The sequence below is a fragment of the Xylocopa sonorina genome, chromosome 4 (assembly GCF_050948175.1).
Source record: "Xylocopa sonorina isolate GNS202 chromosome 4, iyXylSono1_principal, whole genome shotgun sequence".
Classification (NCBI taxonomy): domain Eukaryota; kingdom Metazoa; phylum Arthropoda; class Insecta; order Hymenoptera; family Apidae; genus Xylocopa; species Xylocopa sonorina.
Genome location: NC_135196.1, coordinates 10,594,590 through 10,610,618, shown reverse-complemented (window position 1 = coordinate 10,610,618; position 16,029 = coordinate 10,594,590). Strand labels below are relative to the sequence as shown.

General features: G+C 42.6%; 2 protein-coding genes across 5 annotated transcripts in view; both read left to right on the top strand.

The window, feature by feature from the left end:
* The first annotated feature begins 750 nt into the window (after positions 1–750).
* LOC143423251 (myosin-IIIb) lies at positions 751–8,716 on the top strand. 3 transcript variants are annotated; one of them, XM_076894439.1, is made up of 17 exons: positions 751–894; positions 1,258–1,592; positions 1,772–2,053; positions 2,148–2,732; positions 2,797–3,188; positions 3,266–3,594; positions 3,711–4,217; positions 4,340–4,626; positions 4,695–4,969; positions 5,067–5,434; positions 5,514–5,615; positions 5,681–5,937; positions 6,005–6,213; positions 6,325–6,405; positions 6,741–6,908; positions 7,085–7,106; positions 7,400–8,716. In XM_076894439.1, exons 1-17 carry the CDS (start codon positions 879–881, stop codon positions 8,378–8,380), a joined length of 5,196 nt encoding a protein of 1,731 aa, XP_076750554.1. In that variant the 5' UTR covers positions 751–878; the 3' UTR covers positions 8,381–8,716. The 3 variants fall into 3 exon arrangements, with proteins under 3 accessions (XP_076750554.1, XP_076750556.1, XP_076750555.1); XM_076894441.1 differs by lacking the exon at positions 6,325–6,405; XM_076894440.1 differs by lacking the exon at positions 7,085–7,106 and having other exon boundaries at positions 7,414–8,716.
* Positions 8,717–9,943: 1,227 nt separating this feature from the next.
* The window catches only part of Alpha-catr (alpha-catenin related), a 44,371-nt gene continuing 38,285 nt past the window's right edge, over positions 9,944–16,029 (top strand). Inside the window, exon 1 of one of the 2 annotated variants that reach the window (XM_076894263.1) lies at positions 9,944–10,191. In XM_076894263.1, the coding sequence (XP_076750378.1) occupies positions 10,105–10,191 (87 nt within the window). In that variant the 5' untranslated portion in view covers positions 9,944–10,104. The remainder of the gene's footprint in view (positions 10,192–16,029) is intronic. The other variant, XM_076894265.1, reaches the window with a different exon arrangement.

The following is a 16,029-nucleotide window of genomic DNA, read 5'->3' as shown; positions in this document are numbered from 1 at the left end:
GATTCTCGTATTCTGGGCCGAAGACACTCATCGGTTACTACTAATTTTAGCGAATACTATCGACCATCATTTTTCAAATGTTAATTCCAGTCGTTCGATCGACTACAGATCTAGCGTATATTGAAAAATTCGAGAACAATTTGCTTTGGTCGAGAAGTCACTCTGACTTCTTTAAACGACACCGTAACTTCTGAATGTCCCGTCCAATTTGATGGTACGGAACGTCATTCGAAACGACGAGCGGCTTTGAACCTTAAGCGGCTTCATCCAATGGCGTATTATCACTTTAATGCCTCTACCACAAGCGAAGAAAAGAGTGACACCCCTTAATTCTAGTCAATTAAACGCGTAACTTATATATAATGGCCCGTTCTGTACACGTACGTGCTTCAGATGGTACCCACTAAAATGATACTGTGAAAAAATACTAGAACAGTGTACGAAACAAGGCTACATTTTCCTACAGATAGAATATAGTTGCGTGTTCATGTGGGCAGCTAATATTTAGAGCAATCGTATTAGTATCTGTGCTCGTATGTATTATCATAGTCGTGGACTGTATCAAACCGAGACAAATTATATGAAATATAGTAGAACGTATACGTAAGCCGGTTCAAGTTATTATTATCAAGAATGAAAATGACAGAGGAACGCGTGGCATAGTCTTGTTATGAGACCTACTTCTGAAACTGAGCCGATGTGCGCCGGTCTTACCGAGCCTAATGTTATTAAGGGGTTAACAGGTATCTAATTCGAAAAGGGACGACCCAGTCGTGTTTCGCACCTGGTCAAGTGAACAGTGATCGTCGAAGCCCCGAAGGTTTTAAATGAGGAATCGAGACTTATAAAATTTCCAAACACGAGCAACGTATATCGAAATGGTTGACATCATTGGTCAGTAAGCAAAGAAAAAAAGGCTAGAAATTTTAGCCAACCATTTAGCAAGAGGGGAAAAGTGATGTAAATGAAATTAGTAGAGTTTTTTTGTTGTTCTACGCATGTACGGTATTAGCAGTGGCAACTTTTCTTCTTGTGGTTCACCGCAACTTTCTATAACACTTGATCTAGGAATTAGTTCGCTGCCCGGACTCTCTTGTTTATTCCTAATAGAATTGTCGATACACGCAGCGTGCAGAATGCTATTTAATTAACGTACATTACCTTTTCACACTACACGCACTAATAAATAAACAACAGCGACTCGAAGGATTTTACACATCGGCGATATATTCTATTCGAGGCGATTTTCAATTTCAGAAATGACCGGTGGTGGGACCAACATGGCGTACCACGGTCTCAGCCAGCACGTCAACTTCGACGTGATACCTGACCCTGGCGAACGTTTCGTCTTGGAGGAGTTAATCGGTGAGGGCACCTACGGGGAGGTTTACAGCGCGCATTGCAACGAAACCGGGAACAAAGTCGCGGTGAAGATCCTGGAGAACGTCGCGGACAACATCGAGGAGATCGAGGAGGAGTATCTGGTGTTGCGGGACCTGAGCCACCATCCGAACATTCCGTTGTTCCACGGGCTGTTCTTGAAAAGAGCGAAGCCTGCTCAGGAAGAGGACCAATTATGGTTCGTCATGGAGGTATTGTCACTCTAATTTTCGTACCATAACACAAACAGGAAAGCGTAACGGCCATACAATTGGACGGTTCGTCTTAACCGAACAATTACCATCGCCGTGTCCGATCGAAACGAAAAACTGATGGTAACAGAAGAACCAACGAGAAGGTGAGAGAAAAATTTGTGTCGTTTAAATTACAGCTGTGCACTGGAGGCTCTGTAACCGATCTCGTCCAAGGCCTGAAGAAACGTGGGAAACGTCTGACCGACGATCAAATAGCTTACATCCTCAGAGAAACGGTCGAGGCGTTAATTTATTTACACGACAATCACTGCATGCACCGTGACGTTAAAGGACACAACGTTTTGCTTACTGAAGACGCGCACGTGAAACTGGTCGATTTCGGCGTTTCCTCGCATCTCGCCGCGACGCTCGCGAGAAAGAACACCTCGGTTGGTACTCCATACTGGATGGCACCCGAGGTAAATCTCACTAATCTCTAACGATGAATTTAGAATCAACTGAACTAATTAACACGATGATCAACGTATTATAATGCTCCATATTTGCGTACAGGTGATCGCATGTGAACAGCAACTCGATTCCTCTTACGATTCCCGATGCGACGTCTGGTCGGTTGGAATCACGGCGATCGAGCTGGCAGAGGGCGATCCGCCACTGTCCGAATTGCATCCCATGAGAGCTCTCTTTCAAATCCCTAGAAACCCACCGCCATCCCTGAAGAACCCGGACATACACTCTCCAGAATTGCTCGACTTCATTACTGAGTGTTTGGTTAAAGACCTCGAGCACAGACCGTTCGCGAGCGAATTGAAGGAGCACCCATTGCTGTCGAACGTGGAATCGGTCGTGGACAAGGTCAGAGAGCAACTTCGAGAAGAGATCCTTCGCCAACGAGCCGATGGCCGAGTTCACAGACAACCCGAGGTGACGACCAAGCATGGAAAGTTGAAGACCGACCGAAAGGCCAGGCCCGAGAAAATGTACATGGACGATCTGGCTGCTCTGGACATGCTGTCGGAGGATGCGATCGTCGATCAGTTACAACACAGATACGAACAAGCTCAAATATATACTTATATTGGAGATATACTTGTCGCTGTTAACCCATTCACTAATTTGGGACTGTACACGGGAATAGTAAGCATCATTAGATTTAACGATCGAACATCTGATCGATTGTACGCGTGAATTGTTTGTACAGGAGCAGAAGAGGTACAAAGGGCAAGCGAGGTCGGATAATCCACCTCACATCTTCGCCGTCGCCGATGCCGCGTACCAGGCGTTGCTGCATCAGCGGCAAAATCAGGCGATCGTAATTAGCGGCGAATCTGGCGCAGGGAAAACGGAAAGCGCGAATTTGCTGCTCAAGCAATTGGTTTACCTCAGCAAAGCCCCCAATCGTAACTTGGAGGAGAGGATCCTCCAGATAAATCCAATAATGGAAGCTTTCGGCAACGCGACTACCGGAATTAATGCAAATTCCTCGAGATTCGGGAAATACCTCGATTTAACGATGACAAAGGGCGGAAAAGTCACAGGCGCCAGGATATACGTGTATTTATTAGAACAATCCCGAGTTGTGGCTCAAGCTGAGTAAGTACATGAATTAAATTTTACGCTCGTCGAGGATATATAATAAATAACGATCTCTGATCCGTAACAATCCCCAGATGCGAACGTAATTTCCACATATTTTACTACATGTACGACGGTCTCGAGGCAGACAACCGCCTCTCAGAATTCTATCTGGACCTGAACCTGCGCAAGAACCATCGATACTTAACAGACCATTGCCAATCCTCTCAGACGCATATCGATAAATTCCAACAATTAAAAGCTGCGTTCAAATTGCTTGGCTTTCAAGACAGCGAAGTGGACATAGTGTATCGTATCCTAGCAGCGATACTCCATCTTGGTGACATCGAGTTTGGCGAAGTGGCCAGTGAGGATAACACCGATAACAAAAGCGATGTAATCGATACAGCACCTTTGCACAGAGGTAATCGTTCGTTTGTTCTATTATTAAAAAAAAGATTCACTCCAATCGAGGAAGGCATACCACGATCGTAAAAAAATCGTACGATTATTGTGTAAACTCTGAAATTCTTGCTTCAGTCTCGCAGTTGCTTGGCGTGGAGCAAAACGATCTTCTAGAGGCGTTAACATCGAACTCGGTTATGACCAGAGGAGAAACGATCACGCGAAACAATACGGTAACCGAGGCGTGCGCAGCGAGAGACGCGATGGCAAAAGGGCTTTACGGCCGATTGTTCGACTGGATGGTCAATCAAATCAATTGTTTGCTCTGCTTCAATCGTTCCCCGAGCTACGAACCGCTGGCTATCGGGCTACTCGACATATTCGGGTTCGAAAATTTCCCCAGGAATTCTTTCGAACAACTCTGCATCAACATCGCTAACGAGCAGATACAGTATTACTTCAATCAGCATATATTCACTTGGGAGCAACAGGAATACATGGCGGAAGGAATACCCGTCGATTTAGTCGAGTTCTCGGACAACAGACCTGTCCTCGATATGTTATTAAGTAAACCTATGGGACTCTTGGCTTTGTTAGACGAGGAAAGTCGATTTCCAAGAGCCACGAACAAATCTCTGATCGGTATGAACTTTCATTCTGTTCTTTTAACGACCACCCTTAAATATCGTCCTCTCGAGTACAGTGTTTTGTAATGGAAATGCCTGTGAAATAGTTTTGAGGAACTATCGGCGTGTGTGTTACAGAGAAATTCCACAACAACATCAAGTCGAAGTTCTACGTTCGACCGAAATCGGACGCGGTTTGTTTCGCGGTCCACCATTTTGCAGGGCGCGTGGTTTACCAAGCGGAAGGGTTCTTAGAAAAGAACAGAAACTTCCTGCCTCCTGAAGTGATCCAACTGGTCAGGCAATCTCAATACGACATGGTTCGATTCCTGTTTCAATGTCCTATCACGAAGACCGGAAATTTGTACTCGGCTGTTCGTGAGACCGATTCGAAGAAATTGTCGCAGTCCAATCAGAACACAAAGGTATCACTCGACTGTCTTGTAGACTAGAGGCGACGAATGAAATTATTCCCATTGAATTATTGCTCCAGGAGCGTTACTCCAGTCGAGGACTGGCGTCACAGTCGAGAGCCCAGCAAACGGTAGCAACCTACTTCCGGTACTCCCTTATGGACCTACTTCAGAAGATGGTATCAGGATCGCCACAATTTGTACGGTGTATAAAACCAAACGACTCGAAGAGCCCGCGGTACTTCGACAAAGAGAAAGTGGTGAAACAACTGAGATACACAGGTGTCTTGGAGACAATTAGGATTAGACAAAATGGATTCTCACATAGAATACCATTCAACGAGTTCTTAAAAAGGTATATATTAGAGAATCTACAAGTGGACAAAATTCAATTTCTGTTTTTAATCATTTTTATATCTATTTTTAATATCTCTTCAACTGTGGCGTTACAGATATTGCTTCCTAGCGTTTTCCTACGATGAACGCGTGATCGCTAACCGTGACAATTGCCGTCTTTTGCTTGTACGTTTGAAAATGGACGGATGGGCGTTGGGAAGGTCGAAAGTTTTCCTTAAGTACTATCACGTCGAGTTCCTCTCGAAACTGTACGAGGAGCAACTTAAGAAGATCATTATGGTTCAGTCGTGCGTTCGCCGATGGTTGGCGAGGATCCGGTACAAGAAACAGAAATGGCAATTCGCTGTGTCCGTCGTAACATTGCAGCGCCACATTCGCGGATGGTTGTCACGGAAACATTTCTTAGAGATGATGAAGAAGAAACAAGAAGAGGAGGAAGCATCTGTTCTACAAAGAGAGCAAGGTAAAGGGGAATCGATACTTTCTCCCTACGATCTAATACAATTAGGCTGTTCAATATTCTCCTGATATTTTTTTAAAAGAACGGCTAAAGCAAATTGAGATTGAGAGACAAGCGGCAAAGGACGAGAACGCGGATAAGGAAGTGATGGACGAAGACAACGCTGCAGTCATTATCCAGAGCCGTATGTTGCTTCAATTATGCCTCCATCATGTAGAAATATTAATTGTAAGAGGAAACGATTTACAGATTTCAGAGGGTACACCATACGAAAACGATTTGGACCTGAGCTGGAAGAACGGTTCAAGAGGATCTTGAACCACTACGACGACAAACTGGAGGCGCACAAAGCGCTGCTACGCGAAGGTTTGAAGAACGAGGACGCAGCGTTGATCATTCAACGGTGGTACAAGAAAGAAGAAAAGGTTAAGAAGAGGAAGCCAGTAATGAAAGACCACGTGCACTACAAGCTGAGACAAGCCGATCTCATACAATTTTCTCAAAATGTAAGTATTCAAGAGAACATTGTTTTCGTTCCTGCGACTGACAATTATCTACGATGATGCTGCGAAGGTTCACATGAAGAATCAGGAAGTACACAAGAATCTCCGTCGCAACAAGCCCGGAGTACGATTGAACGACGTAGAGGAACCACCCTCGGATTACGTTCGACCGGAAGGCTTCAACATGGTGCAGCCAATCATGCAATATCGAAGTGGCAATCAAGTGGACGGAGAGGAGACGATCAAGTACTATCGCGACTTGAAGGACGAGATGAGCAGGTGAATAAACGTAACGCTCTATCGCGATCGATAACTCGTTATCATTTTCTCTGGACGAATGGAAAATTCGAATGCTCAATTTTCGAATGCTTTTGGCACTCGCATCGGAAGTGGTTCGGACTTCGAAGAAGACGAAGTTGGTTGGGACTTACCGTTGATACAGCTAGAAAATGACCTTCACCCATTGTCGAGGTACACTCGTAGACATCTGAGAAGCAACGATGTTAACTACATACGAATGCTTCTGTTTTTACCTTGTTTTTTAAGTTTCACAGAAAATTTTACTCTGATCGAACGTATCTTGGAACCGTAGCATATAAGTAGAGTAGATATCTTTAACGATTGCGTTGTTTAAGTTGCTACCGCGCGAGAGAGACCACAAGGTATCAGAGTTACAAGTAGTTCGACGTGTAGAAATTCTGGTAGAGGTTTGCAATTATTCATTTCTTCGCGTACAAAATGTAGCGCGTAGAAGGTGGCCACGAGCGTTTCGTACGAAAAGTATCGATATTGTTTCCGATATTTAGGAGTCGAATGGGTCAGGTTCTGGAAGTGAATGCGGAAAGGAAGGAGCGTTTGGAAGCGCAGGGCGACTTTGCGATAGCCACGGAGCAACAACTCTCGGATATATGGCACAAAGCTTTGAGAAATCCGAACGTGGATCAGCAACAAAAGGAAACCTCGGGCAAAGTCGGGTAAAGTTAAACTTAACTTAACTGAGTTATTGCCTGAATCTAAAATTCCCTCTCGTTTCTTTATTTATCAGTCTCGCGATTGTATTATCCCACGATAGGCAGTATCGTTGAATTAATCACTGTATGATAGTAATCGAGTTCTACTAATCTTTCGTTGTGTTTCTGTACATTGCCAGAGGTATCATGGCAAACTTCCAGGTAAAATTATAAACTTACGCCACCTGTAGACCGCATCACACCCATCGTTCGAGTTTAATTTCATTTAGAAACTTTTCACGCGATTTTGAGAAATCAACATCTCTTCCTCGAGATTGCTAAGAGAAATTGTTGACTACCAAATAGAGAGGACAACGATAAAAAGAGACAAATTATTTCGCTAACATCATAGATTACTATTTCTGTTCACCTAAAACTGATTCACTTACCAAAACCGGTAGCTCTGAACTTAACGACCAAACCAACGCGCGTCGAGCACTCGTTAATTGAAACAGTCGTTTCTTTGCAGTACAAGGACTAATCACGTACCTAACAACAACCTGCGGTCCCCTGAGGGCCATCCGCACCGTAAGCAACTTGCAGTCGACTCTTCGAATATCAACCATTCAAATGGCCTACGATCCAGATACGTCGCTAAATACAACGGTGTGAACGAACGTCAACAGCCTTTCGCTGGCCAACAGCATATCGTGAACGGACACCCTGTGAACGGCCATCAGAACGCGTTTAATAAACCTCCGAATTTTCTAAACGGACATTCCCCGTTCGTAAACGGGCACACGCTTGTAGATAATCATCACGGTCCCACGAATGGACACGAAACGGCAATTAACCGCCAATCGATTTCTGTTCGCGAACACTCGTCGTCGAACAACGTGGCCAAGACGAACGGGTGTCTATCCGGTAATAACGGGTACCGAAACATCATGAGCGCCTGTCAGGACGGTCTGTTCGTTAATAAAATGGTGATGAAAGACAACTTGGTCAAACCGTCGAGGCTGTGCAACGACCTGAAGATTAACCTACGCGAGCGTATAAAAGAGTTGCAGCCTGCTAAAGAGAACGAGAATTTAGAGAAGCATCGACAGAACGGTCTGGAGAGGAAGAACGGAGTCGATCGACTGGTCAGCTGTCAGAATGCCATCAATGGTCGATTAGGGGCGAAGAAAGAGCTGACGAAGGATGCGTTGGGCATCCCAGACGACCTCAGACAAGTTCTGAGACCTAGCGTGGTTCAGAAACGACAAGAAATCATCAAGGTGAATTACGACCCGGAGGATATCAACGGACCGTATAATTTCAGGCAGCTATTGAGACCGGCTGAATACCTGCCGACCGAGTCGTTGAGGAAAAGGAAAGGCGGCCTGGCCTGCAACGGGGTTTCCGTGTCGAAGGACAAAGTTCCTGAGAAACACGTGAAGAGGAGAGCGCCGTTGGCACCAAATCAGAATAAACTCGTTCACTCAAAGAAATAACGCTAACGAGATTTCTGAACTGGTCGTGAAACTCTGTTAGAGACGGTTTCACGGTTATCGCACGAGCGATTAGACAAACGGTACAGTAAGACGCAGAATCCCACGAAAGTGGACATTTTTCAGGATACATAAGCACAGGAATTACGAGAGACGTTTAAAAAAGGATACTGAATTTGAAGCACTATCATACACAAAAAATGATTAATCTGATACCAAGTAGTAGAACCAAGTTATTATTGCAAGGCAAATTATCACTGATTACGCTAGTAGGAACTTTGATCTTCGTTTCCATTCCAGTATTATTACCATGCAATGTTAAACATTGTAAATCATATTGTTTAAGGAACTACACATTAGAAGCGATAATTTGCGAAGGTTCACGGTCAATTTTTGTGAATATCACTTATCTTTAAAGTCTCTCAAATTCTGTCTTAAACGTTCTAAAAGTGGTAGCAACGTTTATCCGAGTTCAAAGGACAGTAAATTGAATATTTCACAGATTCATGGCAAGTATCTTGAATATTTGTTAATGTTTCGTGAAATTTCATTTCTTCTTCGACTCAGGATGACGATTGCTTCCCTTGCCTTTCGAATGTCCTTTCAATTCTGTTTCTTGTCCTCTATTTATCTAATACGTTCGATATTTTGTTACAGTTGGAAACGATATTTATTAAATTAGCGTAGACGACTGCTGTTCCTTAATAAAATACATTTCAACTATATACTTTATTTAGAACTAGTCAAATGTAGCTTTACCAGAATTAGATGTGTTCGATGACGTTAAAAAAAAAAAGAAAACGAGACTTTCGTAAAGTTCTGACGTTGTTTTGTCGTGACACTTATATTTTAAACGTATGTAACTCTCTCAAGTCTATGACTACGACTATAATTAATGGACGAAGTTGTTTATTAGCATCCCATCTCGCTAAGCGTTTGCGAATGCGTTTCAATTAGTCGCTATTGTCAAATATTTATTAAATTCTAGCACGTATCACGAAAAAGTGCAGCTTGTAAATAAAATTCCTATAGAAGCAAATAATAATCGATTAAACACACATGTATTCGTTCCGTGTGATTCCGAAACCCGACTGAATAATCATTTCTCGATCTTGATTACTCAGCATCCTCGATTTTTAATATTTATCCATCCACAAATGTACACCGTGGCGATCCTCGATTGAACTAGTTTCAAATTGAATTCGTTTCCTCCGAGCATGAACGGTGACGCTGTAATGGCGGGCGAATCGAAAGTATCGCGTTACAACCTCCATATCGAAGTTCGCTAGCGTAAAAATGGCGGTTCGTTCGACGATTTACGCTCGCGGGCCGCTCTAAGCGCGTCCATTCCCGCGATTGTCCACCGTTCTCTAGAAGAGTCAGAATTAAAAATGGAACGAAATACGGTGAATGACTATTTCCATCGCGAACGCGATAACTCGGCTGCAACACATAAGATGGCGGTGATGCGGCATCCTCTACACTATGGTGCGCAGTTACGGAGCGAGGAGTTGCTGGTACGTTGCCGCCGCGACGAGGCGTCGCTTGGATCGGCTGTTATCAACGCGAGGATTGGCCAGCGATTCGAATAGAGGGGCGTCTAGGGAAATAAGTGAAAACGCACGAGTGTTGCGAGAGGGTGGCGAGGACGCTCGAGAAGCAAGAGGGGTGCAACGAACCCTCTAGGCTCGGTTCGAGTCTACGGAGCTCGGAGTTGTGTTCGAATCATGGCGACACCCGACCCCGTAGACCCAGCCACCCTAGAGATAAAGACCCGTAGCATAGAACAGACACTGCACCCACTAATAAAACAGGTAAGACAATTTTACGGAAATCGGGGGGAAGTAACGTTTGTTAGCTCTGGCCGTTTCACTCCAATTTCTAAAGCTTTTACATTTCCAATCTTCAACCGGGATAGGTTAAGTTCTTCTTACCCCGATTTTACATCGATGCGTTACGCTCTGTTATACAGCATTCGGTATCACCTACACAGAGCGACCGTGTTTGTATACGTGTCCGTTTTATACGTGACTCTACGTACGCCAGTGTGTAACCAGTGCACGTATGTACACAAGGGTGTACATACGGAGCCAGTGCATGTATAAGTAGAAAGGCAGGAGAACCGCGTACACGAGCAAGAGAAAGAGAAAACGCGAGGGCGAGGGAGAAAGAAAGCGGTTAACGTGGGATAAGGACGACGAAATGTGCCGGTCGCGTTTCGAAGCGGGACGGATGTACACCAGTGGTAGACCTCGTACGCGGGGGATTAAGTGTTATTTAAGGCCAAAGAACGTGCGGCATTAACTATTTCCTCGATATCGATTTAATCTTAACGAAGGTGCCTTCTTCTAGGCTTCCGTGATCTTTGTCCGGGAGAAAAGAATGAGAGAAAACACACGCATCGAGGTATTTTGACAGTTCACACGCCGGGCATGTGTTTTGTATCACAGAGCGACCGAGCTGCCACGCGTCTCGAAGTAACAGATATTTTGGTACACCTTCGTTCTCTCTTCCCTATCTTTCTCTCACATTCTCTCTCTTCTCTAATCGTGTTTGTATGTGTATCTATATCAACGCGTACATTCATCGGGATTCACGTGACTAGTTTTCCTTGCGCCATGTCGTCGATCTCGGGGTTTCGTAAAATCGTCGCGAATTTTTTCGTTTGTGACCACAGTGACCGCGCAGTTCTGAACGCACGATGGAAAACGCGGACACGAAAGCGCGCCGCAAAAGTCAAAGGGCGTTGGACGAACTTGTAACAAGTTTTAATTGAACACTCGCGAATTTAGCTGGGCTAGCGTACGGAGTTCGAAAGAACTGGCATTGCCACGATGGTAATTAGTTCGTTTGGAGAACCTTACGAGTCGTTTATTAAAACTGAATACAATATTTTATAAAAATGTTACACGCGATACACGTATGCTTGACTGTATTGCATGTTTAGCTGTGAACATTACGAAAAATGTCCGTCGTCTAATTAAAGAAAGTGGATCATCGGGTATCACAATTTCTAACTTCCCCTTTAGATTTGTAGCTAATTTTGGAAGTGAAAAAGGGTCACGAAGACTTTTAATCATCTATAATAGTCATGCTTCCTAACTATGGGATTGATTCCCCAATATTACTATCTGCATTAACCTCAGGAAGCTACTTCTCCGTTTAGGTGTAAAATTTAATCAACTAAAATTAAGATTATATCTATATTGATTGCCCTTTAACTGATACGAAGATAATTGTAAATTTTAGAATTTATGAATTCATTTCAGATACACTAACACACCTACACGCTAACTTTTCTTCATAATCAAATAAAATTCCCTCGATGCGACAAACTATGAAATTTATTATCTTCTCATATTGTTTCTTAAAATAAGTATTGCGAAACGAGAGTCGCATTCGAAGGTTTCTGCCTTTTTTATTGAATTAATAAACAGTAACCTGTAATACTCTTTGAGTAGACTTCAAAGAAAACGTGTCTTTGAAGAGATCTTGAATTAGCGGTCGTTTCGTTTCGCTACCGTTTGAACTCTTCTGTTCTTTACGTACGAGATAGTCGTCAAATATGAAGCGCTCGGTACATAAAAGGCAGGAGAGAACGAGCGAGGAGATTCGAATATTTACCCTTCATCGCAGGATCCCTTTACAAGATATAATAAAACAACTATCCTTCGCGATGGGAATTATATCGAGTCGAGGAGGAATGGAAATAGAAGTCAGTCGTAGACGACTGTTCCACGATATTAATACAGAAATACGTTCGGAAAGAAATCCAAAGTTGGTGTGTACTGATTAAACCTCTTATGTAAGTAGAGAATGTGTGAGAGTGTCTGGTGCATGACACAGAAGGCGATCGTTACGGGCTACAGCCACTTGTTAGAGCTCCGTCTAGCCACCCTCTGCTTCTCTTTTCCCTTCTTCCACTTTTTCACCTCTTCCTTTTCCCTAACCGTCCCTTTACCCCTTGACAGAGACCTTCGACCTACACTTTTCGCGCAGACTGCTCCTTCCTCCTGGGGTGTTAGAACGCCGGTCGAGCCGTTGTCAATGTTTCCTTCGCCATCTTTTAGTCAATCTCTCGGTGAAGCCACGATCATTTCTTGTTTCTGCGATCGTCTTCTATCAATCTTAATTGACTTCGTTCAAATATTACTACCGTCCTTTCAAGCACAATTGTTTTACGTCACGTTTTTTGCGTCGTTGTTGTTAGCCAAAGCAATTTCAAGGAGTTTCTTAGAACACTTCAATTAACCCTAGAACGGCGCTTAAACTTGCGCTCTGATATCATCTGCGCGTTAAGATTAATGGCTGCAGGTCGTTCATCATCCTAGTCAATTGTGAATTCAAATTAAGCGCTGACTAAGGAACAATTAGTTGACGCATATTAATGTTGCAAATTTTTGCCTCGTAACGTTTACATAAGTTTTCTCAGAGCTCGCCGTCAAGCAATTATATACACAACTTTTTGTTTTTTCAATTTATTGCGTATAAACGGTTTTTAAACTTCGATCATTAATTGTTCTTGCCTCCTGGTCTTGCGATTATCATACAATTTTTCATTTTCGATATTCGTCTAACATGTCAAGCAGATTTGTAAGTCTTTATGTTCATAACGGGGAAAAGAGGATTTTTAGTGGTGAAGTCTGATCGACGACCACGACACACGTAAGCCAACAATATATACTGACAATTCCTCGAGTGGCACACTCGAACACTTCAATTAACCTCGATCTTCGACCTAACCCCAAGCTGACCCATTACTGACACGTTACTATCAGTGACTATGACCACAGACTTCCGCGATGTCTGACTTTGGTTATGCACGAGAAAATTGTGACAGACGAATGGAGGCATTAAATGTTGGATCGTTATTAAAGTTGTTCGCATTTCAATTTTCTCTCACAATTTTCTCGTACAGGTACAGAGTTCGAACCGGTTCGTGGTGCAGTATTTTTCATCGTTTAGATCGGGGCCTACCAAAGACAGAACTTCTCCCTACAAGTACGCGCGGTGAACTGTAATTTACGACCCTAAAAGCCAGTCGGCCTTAACGCTCTCTCCAAAGTCATTGTAAACCTCAAACACCTTGAAAACTTCAAGACGATTCACAAGCTTAATTAAACGATTTTAATGAAATTCCTCTGGTTTTCACAACTCTCATGCACCCTCGACTCCGAAATGTTTGACTTCGTCTCGGTGAAATTAAATTTCATTTGTTACGAGTTCAAAGATACGCATATACATGTTCATTGGTATCGTATAATATATAATTTTGTACCAAAATGTATTAGTTACCCTTGTTAACAATATTATATGTAATTGCGGATATATTTTAAAGAAATATTTATATAAATATTCATGAAGAATATACCCTTAGACGTATAACATTGGTAATAAGTGTAATATATTTTGTGATAAAAGGATCGAAGGGTCCTTGAAAAGAAATGTCTTCGTGGTCAGAACTGGATACAATTTAGGGTCTTAATCAACGAGGTATCTTTCCAATTTAAGAGTACTCCTTCTTCTCTTGCTGTGAACAATCGATATTCTCGTTAGGGGTATACCAATTCCAACCACCCTCTAAATTCATCTTAATTACGTAGATGAAAAATCAACCCTTGGAATCACCAATTAACTTTACCCACGCATATATCTTTTCCTAAACTTGTATCAAATAAAACTTATTATTTATCTACATCAAGTATCGCATTTTGTTCCTCCTTGAAGTCTCCAATTTCTGGAAAACGTTCCACGCGTTACTAATGAAGCCAAAATGCACGTGAAACTTTCCGGAACTCAGCTTGGGATTATGTGCCTAACGAGTTTTATCTTCCATTAAAATTCTTCCCGTTAACGCTCCACTTTTTCTACATTTTTATTCGAAATTTTAATGATTCGCGAACCCTGCTTCGAAATATATAATTTACCGTTTTAACATTGTACAAGAGCACGCAGAGCTACCATGCTTCGATGGTTTCGTTACGAATGTTCCGCCAACGAGTCACCAAGTTCAAATAAACAAACGGATACAACGCAATAACACGTCGAAACAAGCATAAAGGAATCAATAGAATGTTAAATTACAAAGCAACGCATTAAGAGGTAAAAATTAAACTCACCCACTCGATGGAACGCTCGATTTTAATCCGAAAAGTGCGTAGAATCGAACTGCGAACCGCTGATGGCAGGTTAGAAGTCGCACCACCGAACGACGAGGGATATATTTAAGTAATTCACCGCACTGCACGGTCGCTAACACCGAACTGAACTTCGCGAAGGTGAAAACGAAAGATAGAATAACAACGTACTAAATACGACACACGAAATTATACGCGTAGGACAAGACGGTTTATAAACAGCCATAACAATACGCGTTCGACTCACCGTCCAGGTTATACTAACAATCTATGTATCGGACAATCGATATTAGGAGTTCATTGACACAACAGATGGCGCTGCGTCTTACCACCCTTAATGTCGATTGTATCGATGCGTAGATCGACAGTTTAACTTAGTCGAACGTGCTGCGGGAAAGCGACGTGATCGTGCGCGTTTACGCTGTAATTTATATTGAATGAATACTTTATTATAAATATTTTACTACTCGTTTTCACCGTCACGAAGTTCAGATTGATATAGTGGCAATATACGTAGTATAGTGAACATTTTTCGGTGGTTGTTTATCATTGTTGCAATCAATTGTGCGCGAACTACGTTGCTTATCAGCAGTAAGGGTTGGTGCGGCCATTTAGCGACAGATCTTGAAGGAATTGCTGAATTCTCGATCGAATGGGTGAGTTTAACCTAATTTACAAACGATTAAATACTTGCACATGTGAGAATAATCTATGAACAATCATCTCTTATGAGAATATATGCATATAGGGCAATCAATCAAGTTTGTTAGATAAAGTAATCAACAAATGTTGACTTCCGCGCGTGTCATTCAATTACTAGCTCATCAAGTACTTTATGTCCTTGTAATTAATCCATCCATCTCAGTTTCCTCGAATTAAACTCGTAATGCGTTCCACTTATAACCAAGAGGATGATAATTCACAGGATAGATCCTCCATTGTCGTCGTGTACAATACCGTTTTATTGTGAATTGAACTGTGCATACAAGATAAGTTATAAGTTATATCTATCTTCGAAATGAATAGAGATTCGAATGTAGCTACCGAGCATCGACACGACAATTCAGGAACATATAAATTCGTTGATTGCTTATCAGATCGTTGTCCCGTAAATTGAAATGGACCCCAAAACTTTCGAAACGAAACTTCCATCTCTTCTTTTTTACTGGGAACAGAAATCTTAATGCAAATCTTCTTTTCTCTGAAAGCATCGGAAAAATGGTGTTTCACAACGTAGAATCAATTCGTTTCTTCGAACTTTCGTGCAAACAGCTGTCAGCAAATAGTTCGAAAGCAATATACGCGATGTATGCAACGAAGATATTTTTCGTTCGCATGCAGAGCAAACATGCCAGAAGCCATCGAACAAACTAATATTGACCGACGGTCTATCCGGTGATAGTGAAACTTCCGTTCGATCAACGGTCTCCTACGTCGGGTTAAGATGTGTTCGCATCACTGGACATTATGACTAGACTAAGGTTAGAAGCTCCTAAGTCTTCCATTAAAATGATG